This window comes from Ochotona princeps, chromosome X, assembly GCF_030435755.1.
Source record: "Ochotona princeps isolate mOchPri1 chromosome X, mOchPri1.hap1, whole genome shotgun sequence".
In the NCBI taxonomy this organism is placed as follows: Eukaryota; Metazoa; Chordata; class Mammalia; order Lagomorpha; family Ochotonidae; genus Ochotona; species Ochotona princeps.
The window spans coordinates 32,561,065-32,581,486 of NC_080865.1; the positions used below are offsets into that span (position 1 = coordinate 32,561,065).

General features: G+C 40.2%; 1 protein-coding gene across 2 annotated transcripts in view; it reads right to left on the reverse strand.

Annotated features, from left to right (window-relative positions):
* KIF4A (kinesin family member 4A) overlaps positions 1-20,422 on the reverse strand; it is a 144,270-nt gene that overhangs the window by 116,340 nt on the left and 7,508 nt on the right. For both annotated transcript variants that reach the window (XM_058658272.1, XM_058658271.1), the window contains exons 4-6: positions 18,716-18,808; positions 14,317-14,483; positions 13,660-13,754 (exon numbers count right to left, since the gene is read on the reverse strand). In XM_058658272.1, the coding sequence (XP_058514255.1) occupies positions 13,660-13,754; positions 14,317-14,483; positions 18,716-18,808 (355 nt within the window). The remainder of the gene's footprint in view (positions 1-13,659; positions 13,755-14,316; positions 14,484-18,715; positions 18,809-20,422) is intronic.

The following is a 20,422-nucleotide window of genomic DNA, read 5'->3' on the forward strand; positions in this document are numbered from 1 at the left end:
TGAAAATGAGATACCATTTTTACTTATCAGGTTGCTAACAGCACTTAGTAAAGAAGTCAGAAAAATGAATAATCTTACGTCATGCTTTTGTGAGAGGGTTTTTTTTTTTTTAATATTGTTTACACAGTTGACAAGGATGCACATCCGTGAGGACCACTGATTAGAGTGGGGAGGGTTGAGCTATGGGGGAAAGTGGGTGAGACAAATGCTTCCAATTCTTCTTTTCTTCCCTTTCATCCCGTATCTGGGTGGGGGAGAGGAAGTGGGAGGGGACCACCCTTCTGTGGGTGTTTGGTAGCATGTATTTTTAAAATGTACATAGAACTGTAGAAGGTGGTAAATTGAAGAGATTCCAGATTCCCACCTTTGATTCACTGACTGCTGAGCCAAACAGGCACCGAAGCCAGCCAAGACTGAGGTAGCAGGACTGAGTAGGGAGTGAGGCAGGTTTGTTTTTCTGATTATTCCTCAAGGGTCTGTCAGACTGACTGATGCTGTACCTGCTGCTACAATGAGAGGTCTTGGTAAAAACACCGTACCTTGTCTACACTGGCTGCTATGACTTCAGGAGCCCTGGCAACAGACTTGTCTCAATGAATAGGCAAGAGACAAGAAGAATACATTGGGGCCAGTGCTATAGTACATTAGGCTAACCCTCTGCCCTATGGTGCTGGCATCCCATATGGAGACAGCTTTGAATCCCAGTTGCTCCACTTGTGATCCAGCTCTCTGTTTATGACCTGGGAAGGTAGCAGAGGATGGCTCAAGTCCCTGGGCCCCTGAACCCACATGGGAGATCTGGAAAAGGCGCCTATCTCCAGCTGCGGATCTCCTCAGCTCTGACCATCGAGACCATTTGGGGAGTGAACCAGTGGATGGAAGACCTTTCTCTCTGTCTCTCCTTCTCGCTATAAATCTGCCTTTCAAATAAAAATAAAAAATTCTTTAAAAAGAGCAAAGAACAACACACCTAGAAGACCGAAAAGCCAAAGAGAATACTTTGCAAAGGACTTTAAGGAAACAGAATTGCTAAAGGAAATAAGACAACTGCTCTAAAGGTTCTCTCGATCTAAAAGAATTAAGTATAACTTACCAAAACCAACAGTGATTATCACTCCAAATAATAAAGCACTAATACCATTCTAGTTTCAAATCAGAAACTAGATTCTCCGGAGGAAAGCAACTTTAGAATAGCCCAGGACTAGGACCAGCGCAATAGCTGAGTGATTAAATCTTGCTTTGCATGTCCTGGGACCCAATATGGGCATTAGTTTATGTCCTAGCTGCTCCTCTTCCTTTCCAGCTCCCTGGTTATGCCTGAGAAAGCAGAAGAGGCTGGCCCAAAGCCTTGGGACCCTGCATCTGCATGGGAGTCCTGGAAGAAGCCTATCTCCTCGTAACTTTGGATTGGCTGTTGCAGACATTTGGCAAGTGAACCAGTTGATAGAAGATTTTTCTCTGTCTCTCCTCTCTACAAATCTGATTTTCCAACAAAAATAAAAATTAGTAAATAAAAAAACAGATACATGAAGTAGGGAAAAACTGGCAACTTCTCTCTCACCTATGAAAAAAATGCTAGAATAGAGCTATATAATCAAGATGATTGAATCTCAACAGCATAATATTGAGCAAAGAAAGTCATTCACAGAAGAAACCATGTGTGTAAAGTTCAGAAACAAGCTACAGATCACTCCAGATTGTCAATAGATACAGGAAGAATTGATGAAAAAGGGAAGCATCCTTTAGAATGGTAATTAAAGTCCCCTCAGCCGGATGCAACTTGCTCCAATCCTTCATCACCCAAAGTATACTGCTTTGGCTAAGATGACCAAAAACCACAATGGGGCTTGTGTGATAGCCTAATGGCTAAAGTTCTTGCCTTGCACATGCTGGCACCCCACATAGGTGCCAGTTCTGCTTCCCATCTAGCTCCCTGATTGTGGCCTGGGAAAGCAATGGAGGATGGCCCAAAACCTTGTGACCCTACACCTGTGTGGGAGACCTGGAAGAGGCTCCAGGCTGCTGGCTTTGGATTGGCTCAGCTCCAGGTGTTGCAGCAGCTTGGGGACTGAATCAGTGGATGGAAGATCTTGCTCTTTGTCTTTCCTCCTCTGTATATCTGACTTTCCAATAGAAATAAATAAATCTTAAAAAAAGAAACCTACAATGGACAAGCCCATATGCTTCTTCTCTTCTTTTTCAAGACATATTTATTTGAAAGTCAGAGTTACAAAGAGAGATTCCCTTCCAAAGACAGATAGAGAATGTTTCATTTGCTGGTTTGTTCCCCAAATGGCTCTGTGGGCATAGCTGGGCCAGGACAAAGACAGGAGTCAGGAGTTTCCTTTATGTCTCCTACAAGGGTAGAAACAGCTCAAACACTTAGAGCATCCTCCACCGCCTTTCGCAGGCCATTAGCAGGAAGCTAGATCAGAAGCACAGCAGCCAGGACTTGAAGTTACATCCATTTGGAATGCCAGCATCACTGGTGGCAGCTTTACCTGCTATGGCACTTGCTTACCCTCTTCGCCTCTTTTCATCCCCCACCCTGTATAATCACACTGATGATGTTAATACTTAAGTGTCATCCTATACTCTCAAGTGGGAATGAAACTCTTGCTAGATACAATTTATTAGATACAATTCTCTACTGACTGCCTCTTTAACCTCTTTGAGTCCTTTATCTTTGGTCCTGCATAATGCACATTCCATGCTAACATGTAGTGTTCGCTCCCTCATTATGTAGTCTTCTCCTACACAGTAATTCCAAATATTGATTCCAATATTGATCTCTGGCACAGATGCTGCCTCTGAGCTACTGTCTTGGTGCCATTTTTTTCCTCTGGACTACTCTAACACGCACACTGAATCAGTCATGTCCAAATTCGCATTCGTTATCTTTCCCTCTGCTGTCTGCTTCCTATATCTAGCCCCATGTTACTTCATGGCAGGGGATACAGTCTGAGAAAAGCACCATTAGGCATTTTGATAATTATACAAAGATCACAAGTGTACTTCTACAAAAGAAGATGGTCACTACATCACTAGGTGATGTCATCTTATGGGACTCCTGAGGGATATGTGGGCCACCACTGAGTGAAATACCATTATGCAGCACATGTTTCTTGCTTTCTTTCTAGTTTTCCTTCAGTTCTTGGCATCACCTTCCACTTGATTTGAGACTCAACTGTGATGCTGTCGTTAACTTCTTTGCCTCACAAATCAAATCTAACCCATCCTCTTTCTCATACCCCCAAGTAATGCAATCTGTGACAAAATTATGATGGGTTGTGTCACCCCTCTGAAAATACCGCCAAGAGGCTGGCAACTTTCCTGTCTCTCCACAGGCAGAAAATTATTCCCGCCCACAGGAGAGGACTTGCCTTTGGGAATGGCAAGCTAAGGAAATCTTAACTTCCATGGGTATAATCCACACCCACAAATGCCCCATTCACCCTCAAAATCGATTTCAAATGTTGACAAGTATCTTAGAAAGCTTCCAATGGTCTAAGTTTAGGTGAGATTGTATAGATGAGCATTAGTATAACCAGTATTCTTTATTAATTACACAGAGCAAGTAAACACAAATAAGAAGGAGTTAATTATGAACAGGCTAATATTTACGAGAAGTCATACAATGTGCTTTACAAATATGAGTTCTATTAATTCCTTATGGAGGTATATATTTAAATTTTACTTTACAAATGAGAAAAACAAAGCTCTAAAGCTAAGATATGAGACCAGAATGGGTATGTAAAAAAACCCTTTAATGCAACTGAATGAAATTCCTGTAAGAATCTCTGAACCTGTAAGCAGATACTGCCAAATGAAGAAAGCCACCAAACACCTGCGAATCCATCACCTGTGGATTAGAAACTGTAAAATCCCTGAAAAACTGGCCCTGCACGGTAGCCTAGTGGCTAAAATCCTTGCCTTAAAACGTGCCTGGTATGGGTGCTGGTTCTAGTCCTGGCAGCCCCACTTCACTTCCAGCTCCCTGCCTGTGGTCTGGGAAAGCAGTAGAGGATGGCCCACAGCCTTGTGATCCTGCACCCATTTGGGAAACCCAGAGGAAGCTCCTGGCTCCTGGCTTCAGATTGGTTCAGTTGTAGCCACTGCAGCCACTTGGGGAGTGAATCAGCGAATGGAAGATCTTTGCATCTTATCTCTGTAGATCTGCCTTTCCAATAAAACTAATTAAATCTTTTTTAAAAAATCCTTGAGAAACTGAAAGCAGGTACATCAAAGAAACACACTCAAAAAATCATAAAGAAGAGAACTTCTGCCAAATGCAGCAGCAACTCCAAGAGTGCCACACATTGGAAGCTCGTGTGTGTTGAAAGCAAGGGGGATGGGCCCGGCGCTGTGGCCTAGTGGCTAAAGTCCTTGCCTTGAATGCGCCGGGATCCCATATGGGCGCCGGTTCTAATCCCAGCAGCTCCACTTCCCATCCAGCTCCCTGCTTGTGGCCTGGGAAAGCAGTCAAGGACAGCCCAAAGCCTTGGGTTCCTGCACCTGTGTGGGAGACCTGGCTTCGGATCAGCGCAGCACCGGCACAACACCGGCCGTTGGGGTCACTTGGGGAGTGAATCATCGGATGGAAGATCTTCCTCTCTCTCTCTCCTCCTCTGTGTATATTTGACTTTGTAATAAAAATAAATAAATATCTTTAAAAAAAAAAAAAGCAAGGGGGATGCTGTGGACAACGGGTATGTCTCCAGAGCAACGAGTAGGCAAGGGGCTAGTAAACAATGAAACGGCATGAGTAAATCTAAACAAATACGTAACAATATATAGCTTAAAGCCTTCTAGGAACATCAGATGGGGAATAAGTGAATGAATGCATAAGTAAAATCAAGTTACATAAAATACATAAGACAAAAAATACCAAGCAAGGACTAACAGGTAGCTAAAGGAATATTAATGAGACAAAATAGCTACCAAGTCATAAGATATATGGCAGGATACTTTATATAGCTAGCAGCAAAGCTTCAAAACATATAACATGGCATTGTGGCTTAGCAAGTTAAGCTTCTGCCTGCAATGCCAGTATACCACATGGGCACTGATTTGAGTTCCAACTGACTCACGTCTGATGAAGCTTACTGCTCATGTGCCTGGGAAGCGGCCAGGTCCCAAATGGCTCAAGTGTTTACTCCCCTGCCACCCACTTAGGAACCTGGATTGAATTCCTGGCTTCAGCCTCACTCAGACTTGACTATTGTGGACATTTCAGGAGTGAACCAAAAGATGGGAGTTCTGGCTCTCAAATAAAATAAGCAAATTTTAAAACAAACAAGAAAGGTCAATCAATAGCGATATATTTAATAGCCTACACAAAAATGAAAAATAAATTTCTAAGAAAATGTAAATTACCAAATGGCTCAATATATAGAAAATCGTATCAAGATTTCTTCAGAGGTAAGTAATTCCCATGTTATATAAATTCTACCAGAGAATCAAAAAAAAAAAAAAAAAAAAAAAGAATGAAATGCTCCCGACTTGCTTTATATTTATAGTTGGAAAGAGCTTCAAAGCTAAAACTGGTCAATGAAAACACATACAAAAAAAATAATAAAGGCTACTCTCTCACAGGAAAAAAAAATTGTCAAAGTCCTAAACAAGAAATTAATAAATTCAGTACTATACACACACAAAAAAAATCAATCAGATTCAGTTTTGGAAAGGATAGAAAATAGGTTCATTTTTAAGATTTTGTTTATTTGAGAGGCCGGGTTACAGAGAGAGAGAGAGACAGAGACAGACAGACAGAGACCAATCTATCTTCCATCCACTGGTTCACTCCCCAGATGGCTGCAACTGGGAATAGGCCGAGTCGAAGTCAAGCCCAAGCATTTGAGTCATTTTGTGCTGCTTTCCCAAGCACATTAGCAGGAAGCAGGATCAAAACTAACTGGCACCCAGATGACATGTCAGCTTCTCAGACAGCAACTTTATAGGCCATGCCACAGCTTTAGTCCAGAAAATATATTTTCACAATCTATTCTCTCAATAAGTTAAAAATGGAAAAACTATGTAATGATTCATTCTCAGTGATAAAACCCAACATTCCTTTCCTATTTTTAAACTATGCAGTTCCTGGAGCTGGTATAGTAATGTAGTGAGCTAATCCTCAGCACGTGGTGCCTGCATCCCATATGGGCACTGGTTTGCTTTGTGTCCCGGCTGCTCCCTTCCCATCCAGCTCCCTGCTAATGGTCCGAGAAAGCAGCACAAAACGGCTCATGAGACCCTGCATCAGCTCCTGGCTCCTGGCCTGCTCAGCTTTGGTCATGGTGGCTACTTAGGGAGTAATCCAGCAAATGTAAGATCTCTCTCTGTCTCTCCTCTGTCTCTCAGCAATTCTGACTTTCAAGTAAAATCAATCTTTAAAAATATGTATTTCTTTTAAGATTTAATTATTTTTATTGCAAAGTCAGATATATAGAGAGAGGAGTAGAGACAGAGAGGAAGATCTTCTTTTCTGGTTAAAGAAAAGATAAGGACATCTACTACCATTGATAATATTCAATTGGAAAAAAATAGGATATTAAATATTAGAAAGGTAGAGGCAATGTCTACTTAAAAATAATACCAATATCCACCCAGAAAAATCCTCCAAATCATTTGACAAATGATAAGGCAATTCATCAATGTGGTTAGATGATACAAAAGCAAAAATTAAAAAGTAATACTTTCCCTAGACAAGAATAAAAACCAGAAAAAGTAATATTCAAAATAGCAACAAAAGCTATAATATCCTGATATAAGCCTATAAAGATACTTGGCATACGAATTACATAAGACATAAATATACCACTGTTGTGGACCAGTGCTGTGGTGCAGCACGTTAAGTTGCCACCTGCAGAGCTGACATCCCACATGGGTACTGGCTCAACTCTAGCTGTTCCACTTTTGATCCAGCTCTGGGCTGATGTGCCTGGGAAAGCAGCAAAGCTGGTCCCTGATATGCTTGAAACAGTCTGAGCTGAAGCTCCTGGCTGAGCCCTGGCCATTGTGGCTGCTTCTGCCAAAGCAGCAGACACAAGATCCCTCTCTCTCAGTCTTGCCCTCTCTGCAACTCTTCTTCTCAAATAAATAAATTAACCTTTCAAAAAGAATTACATTAAGATCACAGAACTTACTAAGGGATATCAAATAAGAATTGAACAAATGCAGAGAGATCATGCTTCTGGATGAGAAGACTCGATCCTACAAACTGAATTCAGCTTGCCATAAAGATACTAAAAAGAATTCATATCACTTGACAACCTGATTCTAAAATTTATCTGTAAGAGAAAATAAAACAATTCTGATAAGAGGGAAAAAGAACTTGCCCTCCCACATATCAAGAAAAGTACAAGCTAGACAGGTCTAAGAATAAACAAATCCACTAACAGAGTAGAAGAGAGTCTAGAAATAGACTGCATACACACAGACAACTCAATGCACCAAGACACTAAGTTAACTTGGTGGATGAAGGGACTTCTTTTTAACAAATGGCGCTGGAACAACAGCCTATCCATCCATGGGAGGTGTGGGAAATATGATACTCAATCCATTTCTCACATTCTAACCAAAGGCTATGTTAAAAAAGATTATAGAAGCTAAAATGATAGAGTTTCAAGCGGGAAACACAGGAGAATACCTATGATTCTGCAGTAGGCAGTTGTTTTAGGACACCAAAGACACTAAACATTAAAAAAGTTTTTGATAAATTAGACTTCATTGAAATTAATACTTTTATTATCAACAGGCACCATTAAAAAGACAGACAAGCTACAGACCAGAAAGAAAAACTCTGTCTTGTAAACAGCTGACATTAGATCCAAATCATATAAAATATTTCTATAAATCATCAATAAAATGATGAACAACTCAACTTCTTAAAACGGTTGAAAGACAAATGGATACTTAAAAAAGATATAGGAACATTCAGAAAGGACACGAAAATGGGCTCAACATTTATTATCTCAGAAATACAAATAAAAACCATGATAAGGAGAATTTTCATGAAGTAGTGGAAAACTGGAATTCTCATCACTGCTGGATGTAAAACAGTAAAGCTAGGTGAGAGAATTGTTAGGGACTTCATTATAAACCTGGGCTTATATTTACCCTTTTTCATTACTAGTAATTTATTGGGGTGGGCATTATGGCACAGGGCATTAGGCCATTGCAGCTCATATCAGTGTGCCAGTTTGAATCCCAGTTCTTCCACTACTGATCCAGCTTCCTACTAAAGTGCCTGGGAAGGCAGCAGATGATATCAAGTACTCAGATCCTTGTCACCTACATGAGAAAGCCAAAGGGAGTTCTGGGCTCTGGGCTTTAACCCCCCACAGTGCTGGCTGTTGCAACTGTTCAGGGAGTCAACTAGTAGATTGAAAACTGATAAACTGATCTTGCTTTCTCCTCTCTCCCTGTCATTCTGCCTTTGAGAATATATATTGAAAATAAAAAAAAAAAATAACAGTGCTACAGATATAACCATAGAATGGAATAATACCCAGCAATAGAAATAAATCAATCACTAATGAAACAGGAGGATGAAAAAATTTAAAATGTATATATTAAGCAAAAGAAGTCAGGTGTACACAGACACAAGAAAGCATTACATCATCTTATTTCTATGAGGTCTGCAAATATGCAAAACTAATTTATGGCAACAGAAATCAGGAAGTGGCTGTGTGAGATAGAAGAGGGAAAGGGTGCTGGAAAGGGCTATCTCCTCTTGGGGAGACTGAAACACTTCATATCATGTTTTGGGTGGTAAATACATGAATGCATACACCTATGAAAATTCCTTCAGTTGAGAATTTAAAATGTTCACATTTTACTGCGTACAAATTTCACTTCAAGAAAAAATATACTAAAATGTAACTTCATGAGATAATGGATATGTGATATATCTAAATAAACATTTCAAAGTGTATTCAGATGTTTCATGCAAAAAGTATATCATGAAAAATCTTTGTATGTATTTCAAAAATTTTTTGCACCCAAATAAACATTTTAATTTCATCTTTCCATGAACTTTTTCAAGTCTTGTCCTATATATGTATCAAACATCACAGTCTGCCTTGAATACTACAATTACACATTATTGAAGCTGAAGAAAAAATCACTCCTAAATTAGCCAATTTTATATATAAAACAAGAAAGCACACAGATGATATGAATGCAACTCCTACCCTGCACAAGCAAAACACAATATGAAATAACATAAAGTATAGGGTATGAATAGGCACTCATAAAAATGGAAAGAGAGACACATGTCTAATAAATTGAAAATTAGACATGAATTTCATGCAAAATTAGGGAAATAAGTTTTTAAAATAGAATGCAATATTTAAGATAGGCCCAGATGAAAAAGGTCAATAATATCTAATACTGCTAGCAGTACAGGGAGACAGTCTCATACACAGATGTGTATCTACTTAGAACAAACCCATCACAAGCCCTAACTACTTTAAGTCAAAATGCATCTAACCTACCAAACACCACAACTTAGCAACATAATACGTCACAGGGTAAGATTTTGTTTACTGTCATCATTGTTGGGTTGACCCTAAGTGTTGCAAGCACAAAACTGACACCTTACAAGGAAGATCTTGGAAATTAGGTGTCCACAGGGAGCTTCGAAGAATTATTTTGAGGCCTGGCAGTGTGCTGCAAACGGCTAAGCCAGCACTTACAATGCTACCCAAGTGAGAGACCTAGATGGAGTTCCTGGCTCCTGGCGTCTGCCTGGACCAAGCCCCACCTGTTGCGGCTATTTGAGGAGTGAATCTGTGGCTGAATCCTTTCTGTGAATCTGTTACTCTTTCAAATCAATAAAAAAACATGCTTGTAGAATTAAAACACACCTTTAGTGTTGAAGCCCTGGACCTTGTGCAAGCAGTAAAGGCAGGCTAAGACAAAGTTGCGAAGTCGCTAAGTGTTGAAGGCACGTGCGTGTGTGTGCGCGTACACACACATGCACACACACATGCACACTGTGGGAGATTTTCAAGCCTATTGCACTGAAGTAAATTTGAGAACAATCATAAATTAATCCCTATATTTACTGAGCAGACATTTCTGTGATGGCAACTACAGGGAATTCCGAGATTACAAAATTAGTGTAGGACAATCACTAAACAAAAATGTGTGAGGTATATCCTAAGCACACAAAGTTTGCTAATGGGCAAAAATCAACACAGCACACCGTGCCAATGACACAAAAAAACCAGAGTGATCATGTCAGTGAGGGTACTTCAAAAAGTTTGTATGAAAAATTAGGTCTGGCATGATAGCCTAGTGACTAAATCGTTGCTTTGCATGTACTGGCATTCTATATTGTTTCTGGTTTGTGTACAAGTTGTGTACAAGTTCTTCCCATCCAGCTCCCTGTTGGTGGCCTGGGAAAGCAGAAAGAGAATTGCCCAAAGCCTTAGGACCCTACATTCACGTAGGAGACCTGGAAGACTATCCTGGCTCCTGGCTCTGGATCGGCTCAGCTGTGGCCATTGCAGATATTTGGGGAGTAAACTAGCAGATGGAAGATCTGTCGGTCTCTCCTTCTCTCTGTAAATGTGCCTTTGCAACAAAAAAATAAATTAAAAAAATCTACACTCTGGAAATTAAAATTATTACAAGATATTAAAGAAGACTTACATAAATGAAAGACCATGTTCATGCATTTAAAGACATTGTTAAGATGGCAGTATTTCTTAAATGATCTGTGGATTTAACACAATCCCTATGAAAATCCCAGCTGGTGCCTTCGCAGAAATTGACAAGCTAATCCTAACATTCATATGGAAATGCAAGGGACCAAGAACAGCCAATCTTAAAAAAGAACAGAGTTGGGGAACTCACATTTCCCAATTTCAAACTGTACTATAAAGCTATGCAAGTACAGACGTATAAAAGACTGATGGAATACAGACTCTAATTGCTTCTTGACAAGGATGCCAAGACAATTCAATGGGGAAAATAGTCCTTTCAAAAATGATGTTGAGATAACTGTATATCCACATGCACAAAGACTGAACTTGGACCAGTATTTCACATCACATACAAAAAACTCCAAATGAATCAAATGTAATACGAATGGACAAATTACCAATAAGCATATGAAATACAAATTGCCAAAATGCACATGAAAGGATGCTCAACATCATTAGCTACCATTGAAATAAAAATGAAAACCATAATGAGATACCACCTCACACCCCCTGGACTGGCTGTAATTAAAAAGACATAATAACATGTGAGAATGTAGAGAAATTAGATCCCTTTTATATTGCTGGTGGGAATGGAAAATGGTATGGTTGCTTTGGAAAACATTCTGGCAGCTCTTCCAAAAGTTAAACATAGCATTATCAATATGACCCAGCAATCCCTCTCTTAAATATACACCCAGGAGAGATGAAAACATGTGTTCATGTAAAAATATGTACACAAATGTTCATATAGCAGCATTTACAGTAATGAAAAACAGAAACAATTCAAAATGTCACCAGATTAATAAAAACACACCATTTCCATATAAAGGAATGTTGTCTGACGATAAAAGGGGATAAAGTACTGACACTGCCACAATGTGGATGAACCTTGACAATCTCACGCCACGGGAGGGGAAGACAGTCACCGAACAACTCTGAGTGCAATTATATTCACATGAATTATAGGTTAATGCCTAGCAAAGGCGAGGGAAGGGGATTGGGACTGGGGAGGGACTGCTAAATGGGCATGGAGCTACTTTCTGGGGGATGAAATGTTCTAAAGCCAAACTGTGGTGACAGACTTCTGTGAACACACTAAAACCCACTGATGTACACAGCTAAATGAGAGAATGTTACAGCATGTGAACTGCATCTCAATAAAGCGTCTAAATAAAATAACCCTGAAATGTACAAATAGGAAACAAAGACTGTGTAAGCACCTTTCAGATAGTATTAAGGTTAACTCTCAAAGTGAAAACATTGAACAAAAAGAGCTCTTTTAAAAATGTTTAGAACAGGGTTTTTCTTACTTTTCCTCCTGCCACTATGGCAGAGGGCTAGGGTCTTTTCTATCTCGAGGCCCCCTCCCATCACTACGATGGGAGTCTACTTTCGCAACTTTTTCTAATAAATCTTACTTTAAAACTAAAAAAAAAAAAAAAAAATGTTTAGAACAGGGCCCGGTGGCGTGGCCTAGTGTAGTGGTTAAAGTCCTCGCCATGAATGAACCAGGATCCCATATGGGCGCCAGTTCTAATCCCGGCAGCTCCACTTCCCATCCAGCTCCCTACCTGTGGCCTGGGAAAGCAGTCGAGGATGGCTCAAAGCCTTGGAACCCTGCACCCATGTGGGAGACCTGGAGGAAGTTCCTGGCTCCTGGCTCCGGACTGGCGCAGCACCGGCTTTTGCGCTCACTTGGGGAGTGAATCATCGGGCAGAAGATCTTCCTCTCTGTCTCTCCTCCTCTCTGTATATCTGACTTTCCAATAAAAATAAAAAATAAATAAATCTTTTAAAAAAGTGCTTAGAACAAAGAGCTGAATGTAAAACAGGTCTCTGCCCTGTCTCAGCAATATAATAATGACAAATGTCAAAAAGATGCCAACTCCTCAATTACTATTTTTGCTTTGGCTTTCTCAGTTCCTACAAAAGAAAGGAAGCCCAGTATAACTGACAGTAACTGAGAGTGCAAGCACTTTTAATAAGAGTTCAAATATTTCAAACTACATGACCTATAGCCCAATGGAACTGGGAGTAATTTCAAATGAGACCACTGAAGCTATGTTGATAATTTTTGAGGAATCAGAGAGAAATGTTCCAGGAGATAAGGCAGGTGTAATTTTATGTTTCAAAATGGGGTAAAAGTTAACTTTCATAAACTACATATTTGTGACTTCAATGGAAGTCTAGAATGGATTATTATAAGGATGGCCTACAAAAACCTCAAAAAGGAAGAATAAGTACTAGAAGCCAGATTGAATCCACCACGAAAAACTCAATTTACGTTAACTCTGATTTCTTCTCTATACTGTTACTAAGCTAGTAGCTGCAAGAAAGGCAATCAACATAGTATACCTGGACTTAGCAAGGAATCTGACAAAATCTTTTATTATAAAATCCTGGAGCTCAAAATTGAGCAAAAGGGTCCAAATATTCATTTTTGTTAGCTATGTTAATGATCACTTGAAGGGCCATTCTCAGTGCATGCACATTACCAGAACACTACCATGCTAGATGAAGGTTTCTAAGAGCATAAACCATAGGGTTCTTCTAACCTTAGGAGCTTCATCATTTAAATTCAATGACTTGAATGATTGTAAGGAAACCATGCTGATGAGGTTTATGTGATAACATTTGGAAGGGATAGTGAATACTTGAAATAATAGGACCAGGACGTTGATTTTAATTAGAAGTGGTTGCAGGTAAAACAAACCAAAAACTAAAACTTGCCTGGACCAGATGAAATCAATCCAAGGGCCAGATCCAAATCTCATACCTGAATTAGAAGAATGAGTGCAAGGGAAAGAAACAATTTTTCACATCTTCTGAAATCAAGCTCCAATGGAATAGTTTCTGTTAGAATGTGATCTAAAATAACGCAGGCAAAACATCAACAATAGCCACAACAGTGCTAGGAGTTGTGCGAGGACTTTAATTACTCTCTCACCCTCTTTTAGACGATCTCCTTCAGCCTTCGTTTTTTTCTGCCTTTCTGATCCAGCAAGGTCTACCAGATGCAGCTTGGAGCGAAAGCTACTATTCCTGTGATAATGATAGAAAGACACAAATGAGAACAGTACACAAGTTTGACAGTAGCTGAGTTTCAAAGTTGCTGCTCTCATTTATTTCCTTGTTAAAATATTTATTTCTATTTGAAAGGCAGAGTTACAGAGAGAAGGACAGACGCAGAGAGATTGGTTGTTTTTACTGCTGGTTCACTATCAAAATGGCCACAACAGCAGCAGCTGCGCCAGTCTGAAGCCAAGAGCCAGAACCTTCCTCCAGGTCTGCCATTCTCCCGGGACTTAAGCCACCCTCCACTGCTTCCCCAGACCATAAGGCAGAGAGCTGAACAAGAAGTGGAGCTGTCGAGACACCCACTGGTGTCCATATAGGATGCTGGTACCAGACATGGAGCATTATTCTACTACACCATTATTCTACTGGCCCCACATTTTTCAAGTCACCCCAAATGGCTTCACTGGTCACTAGTGCTCACAGTACTGATGAATGCTGATTTGTTAAATCAACTAAAGAAGCTGTCCTAATTTCAACGTTAAAAGAACTAACATTAAAAATCTTGACTCTTTAAATTCGAACTTACTTGTCATTTTTCTTTCTTTGCTCTATGGAGATTGTAAAGATGGCATGAGAACGTGATGACTGGGAGTTCATGGCTGTAGAGGCCACAGTCCTGGAGTTGTTGCCCTGCTCCAAACAGGAAACAGTATCCAGCGCAACAAAAACAGTCTTCTCGGTAAGTCCTACAATCTAATTCCAAGGGAAAAAAAAAAAAAAACCATTAGGATTCGTACCTCAAACGCTTAATCAGAAATTTAAGGATTGGTGGTTTGAAACAAAGGCTTTAATAAATATAAGTCATGGTAATAGAGCTGTTTGAACTAGCAACTCTGAAAATCAGTGGGAACCAAGGTTTCTGATCTTCCCTAGGAACCCCAGTAACAATGGTGACAGCTGAAAGGAACTAGAAAAGATCTTTAGATTTCAAAACAAAACAAACAAAAAAACACAACAGGTTGATTGTAATGTTTCTTTTATATACACATTTACCTACTACTAAAAATTGAAAAGGCACATCAAAATTTGCTTTCATTGCGATTCAAACATTTGAAAACCAGAATATTTAATCATCTGCCCTAACTATTATACTCAAAATATCCAATGTTTTTCAATGTTTACTTTCCTTTAGCACAAGTTACTTTGCACATCAGTTCTGGGTGCTGGGTTTCATCTCACTGACTTTAGTCTTCTAAAACATGTGGGAGCACCTGACTCAAGGGCTCAATGGTTAAATCCTCACCTTAGAAATGCCAGGATCTCATGTGGGCACCAGCTCTAATCCCAGCTGCTCCACTTCCCATCCAGCTTCCCGCCTATGGCCTGGGAAAGCTATAGAAGATGGCCCTGGGCATAATAGCGTAGCAGTTGGAGTCCTCGCCTTGAACGTGCCAGGATCCCATATGGGCACCAATTCTAATCCCGGTAGCTCCACTTCCCATCTAGCTCCCTGCTTGTGGCCTGGGAAAGCAGTCGAGGACGGCCCAAAGCTTTGGGACACTGCACCCGCGTGGGAGACCCAGAAGAGGAGCTGAGCTCCTGGCTTTGGATTAACTCAGCTCTGGCCATTGTGGCCATTTGGGGAGCGAACCAGTGGATGGAAGATGTTTCTCTCTGTCTCTCTTCTCTGTAAATCTGCCTTTCCAATAACAATAAATAAATCTTGAAAAAAAATCACTGTGTGCTCTTTTTTATGTTGAGAGTATATGTATGTTAACAGGCATCTTGGATTGACCAGTCTTTCTCTCTGATAACAATGTCCTTCCCTTATCCTCTCCTCATTTTGGACCTCTGGCATACCATCTGCACACCTCCAGCAGATTGTTAAGGTGGATCTTCTGTTCCAGGGCAAGGGAATTTGGCTGTAGGATTGAGCATCAACTTACTAAGGTCCTTAGGTAACATTTCTGAATTCTCCGAACTTTCTCCCAGAGACATGCAAAAAGACTCTGGCCCAAGGTTGGGTTATGTTTATGATGTGCGTTCATAATAGTCCAGTTATACCTCCTAGGTGTTTGCCTCTCAAGTAAAGGAATGCTGAGTTCTAGTTAGTCGAAAGTAGGCTGAAAAGAGCTAAATGCCCCCCCCCCCCAAAGACACAGAAAGAGTAGCCTCCAACACAGAGGTCTGAAATGAGCCAATCTACAAAGTCTAGATTTTATGCTAACCAGGGCTAAAGGACCCTCCCGGGAGCCTGTGTAAAGGCAAACTTTGGCTCCAACAGTAGTACCAACAACCGTGGGATTTCTTCTTGTTTTCTGATATACTTGTGATCCCATCCATATTCCTCCTATAACTCTGATTCATTTAATATTTTAAATTTCTTCACTTATTTGAAAGACAGCGGGTCAGAGTAAAGACAGGTAAAGTTAAATCTTCCATCTGCTGGTTCACTTTTCAAACATCTGTAATAGTGAGGGCTGAAACAGGCCAAAGCAGGAGCCAGGAATTCAATTTAGGTCTCCCTAGTGAGTAGTAGGGATTCAATTACTTCAAAAAGCACTTGCTGCCTCCCAGCGTATACTTTAGTAGAAAGCTGGAATTGGGAGCGGAGCCAGTACTAAATCCCTGGCACTATGATATAGAATTCAGGTGTCCCAAGCAGAGACTTAACCACCAGGCCAAATGCCCAATCTTGATGCATTCTATTCCTCATTTTTACCAGAAAGAAATGGCATGGTACAGTTTTCACTGTAATGAGGAGGCAAGCAAAAAATGAACCCAGGATTGTATCTAACTAGGGGAACTTAAGTCAAAATCTCGTGGAGGCCTTTGGGGAGACTGGACTAGATGATTATGATTATTAGTCCCAATATACCAGAGCTACATCTGTGGCCCTAATTTCTAACCCTTTATTTTTACTACTTCTGCTTGCCAGCTACTTACACACTGGAGTCAGTAAATTATAAACTAAATTCATTTTCTGTCAACACAGATTCTCTCTACTACCTCTCCATTTCTATTAACATCTCTCCCCTCAGTCTGAAAACCTCAGATTATGTTCAACTCCTTCCATTCATCATCTTCTACCAATTCCTAGTCATTCTTCCTTCATTCTTCCATCATCTCCTTTTCCTTTTCACAACTACTTGCCAAGTAAAAAGTTCACATTACTTCATGCCTAAAAAATAAGGTGACAATGTCCTCAACTGGTCTTACTCATTCTAGTCTTTCTCTTTTTTAATCCATTTCTGCCTAGACTTCCTAACATCTTTTCTCCTAAGATGTCACCAAATTACCAACCCTTGGGCAACAAAACAAAGAGATTTTCTAAATATTGTAATCTCTTAAATGAAGAAAAGCTTTGCTTAAGGGTTGCATACTTTTAGTAGAGTAAATGTGAATCATCCTACTCCTTTGGAGTAAACTAATGCTTACCAGTTTCCAATTATATTTAGCTTCTGATTGGAATTTGAAAAAATGGAAACCTAAATAAAACAGGAGTTTCCTGCCTATGCAGGTGAATACATACACAAATTGTAATTTCTAGGAGTTGATGTGCTTACAAAGACATACACATTAAATAAAATTTACTAATAAGTATCCACAATAATCCATGATTTTGAGGTATTTCACAGTTTATATACTTTTTACAGGGATAGATACAAATTAAGCTCTCCAGCCTGGTTTCCTATTCTGGTTCCAACATACCTCCTTTTACTTACCAGCCCAGATCCTCCAATCAAGACACTGAACTAGTTGTATTAACTTAGATATATATTATTTGCTTTCTTGCTAAAGTCAGTCCTTATGAGAATACTCTTCCACTACTTCTTAAATCCCAACCATCCCATCTGAACAATGTTTATAAACTCAGCCTTATTCACCCTCGTGTGTGTCAGGAACTCATATTTGCTATGCAAATTTCACCTGAAACAGTGGGTAGCATTTAATTTCTTAGTAGGGGGCACATTAAAACAAAAAGCTGGCTCCATAGCAATGCTCTTTCTGGGCAAATGTGTTTGCCCAGGTTTTTTATTTTCACCAAAAAAAAATCATATTTCCTGTCCAATCCCTGGACCCAGATTTCAGCATCTGGTTAACAACTTACTGATCAAGAAGGAAAAAAAAAACTCTAGACGGCATAGATATCTGCCCCTAACCTGTAACATAAACCTTCAGCTATCTTTTTTTTTTTTTTCCTCTGTTCAGAGAAAGAAGGAAATAAGCAGATCAATAAGACAGTATTTCTCCAAGTTTCCCTAAGTGTGACTATCTATTTTCATTACTTCTAGCCTCTGGTTCTCCCACAGCTGAATACTGCCTGTTTTAAATTGGGTCCAGCCCATATAAATAAACTACGAATCTTACCTCAAACTTTTTTTCCAGCTCTAGCTCCTATATCCTGCATCTGTACATATGATAGAAGGCTCTCAAAGAAGTCATCTTGTCCTCCTATGGTACTTAGAAACTTTTTTTTAATATCACTCAAGAGCCTAACGCAATGTCTATTACAGTGTTGGCAGAATGTTGTGTGATCATAGATACATTCTATATCCATGCCGTCTACTATAGTTGTCACTAGCCACATGTAGCTATTGAGCGCTTGACATATGGCTAGTGCACAGAAGGAACTGAATTCCAAATTTGATCCAATTTTCATTTAAATTTAGTCATTCTGACTACTAGCTACCATAGTGGACAGCTCAGCTTCAGAACTCCACAAACAATGAACTATCACTTAGTTGATATTAGGATCCCTTCAAGAAATCACAGGAAGGTGAAAAGAACAAGTGTGACTCTCTTCCTTCCTCACAAGAGCTCCCATGTAGGAACTCCACATTAACAGAAAGAATTAGGATCATATAAATTCTAAAATGCTAAGATAGTAGTAGGCATATAAAACCACAGTGGCAAATGAAAGGGATTTAAACTTCAGTAGTTACTTCCATTTTAAAATAGCACCAAATAACAGAAAGACACACCTTTATGCCTTCCTTAGGATCTTCTCGAATGTTTATTTGACCAGCTTTCTCACGAGATGGGCACAAAAGATCCAAAATTTCTTCATTGTAAATCTAATATTTAAAATAAAGTGGCAAAAACAAAATATTAATAGAGGTCATTTCTGGATGGTAAGTCAGTTAATTTTGAAAACTCTTTGTGACTTTCAATATTTTATTCTTAAAATATTTATTCATTTTTATTTAGAAAGTCAGATATACAGAGAGAAGAGACAGAGAGGAAGATCCTCTGTTCCCTGATTCACCTTCCAAGTGGCCACAACAGCTGGAGCTGAACCGAACCAAAGCCAGGAGCCAGGAGCTTCTTCCAGGTCTCCCAGGCAGGTGCAGGGTCCCAAGGCTTTGGGTTGTCTTCGACTGTTTTCCCAGGACACAGGCAGGGAGCTGGATGGGAAACAGGGCCGCCGGGATCAGAACCAGTGCCCACATGGGATCCTGGCGCATGCAGGCAAGGACTTTAGCTGCTAGGCTACTGCGCTGGGTCTGTGATTTCCAATATTAAAAAATTTCTTTATCATGAATTTGTTAATACATAGAATTAAGACAAGGGGCATGCTGCGGTAGCCTAGCACCTAACGTCCTCGCCTTGTTTGCGCCAGGATCCCATATGGGCGCTGGTTCTAATCCTGGCAGTCCCACTTCCCATCCAGCTCTCTGCTTGTGACTGGGAAAGCAGCAGAGGATGGCCCAAGGCCTTGGTACTCTGCACTCGCATGAGAGACCAGGAAGACCTCCTGGCTCCTGGTTTCAGATCAGTGCAGCTCTGGTCATTGTGGCTGCTTGGGGAGTGAATCAACGGACAGAAGATCTTTCTGTCTATCCTCCTCTCTGTATATCTGATTTTGCAATAAAGATAAAACAAATCTTAAAAAAACGTATTAAGAAATGGATGTTAACACTGTATGTGACATTTGATATTTCAGAAGAATGAATTCACACTATTACCTATAACAAAACTGAGATTGCTTTTTTTAAAAAATGACGTATATATTTTTATTTGAAAAAGTTACATAGAGAGGGAGAGACAGAAAAACCTCTTCCATCTGCTGGTTTACTCCCGAGATAGCTACAATGGCCAGCAGTGGGCCAAGAAGAGATTCATCCAGATCTCCCATGTGGGTAGCAGGAGCCAAAGCACGTGGGCCATCCTGATGCTTTTCCCAGGCTATTAGCAGGGAGCTGGATCAAAAGTGGAGTAGCTGGAACATGAACTGGCAATCACATGAATGCTGCCACTGCAGGACACATACTATGGCATAACTTCCTTGGTTCCAAGATTGCTGTTATCTTAAGACAGATTCTTTGGGCTCAGCACAGTAGCTCACTTAGCTAATCTTCTGCTCACAAGCACAGGGAACCCTCATGGGCGCCAGTTTGTGTGCCAGCTGCTCCACTTCCCATCCAGCTCCTGGTTTATGGCCTGGGAATGAAGTCGAGGATGGCCCAAAGCCTTGGAATCCTATACCCCCGTGGGAGACCGAAGAGACTCCTGGCTCAGGCCATTACAGCCAACTGGGGAGTGAACCAGTGGATGAAAGATCTTTCAGTCTCTCTTTCTGTTTGTCAATCTTAAGAAAGACAGAATCTTTCAGAAGTAACGGACACACATAGTTACACAGGTGCCAAAATTCAGTTATTTGATTAGTGTCACCAATTTTGTTACAACAT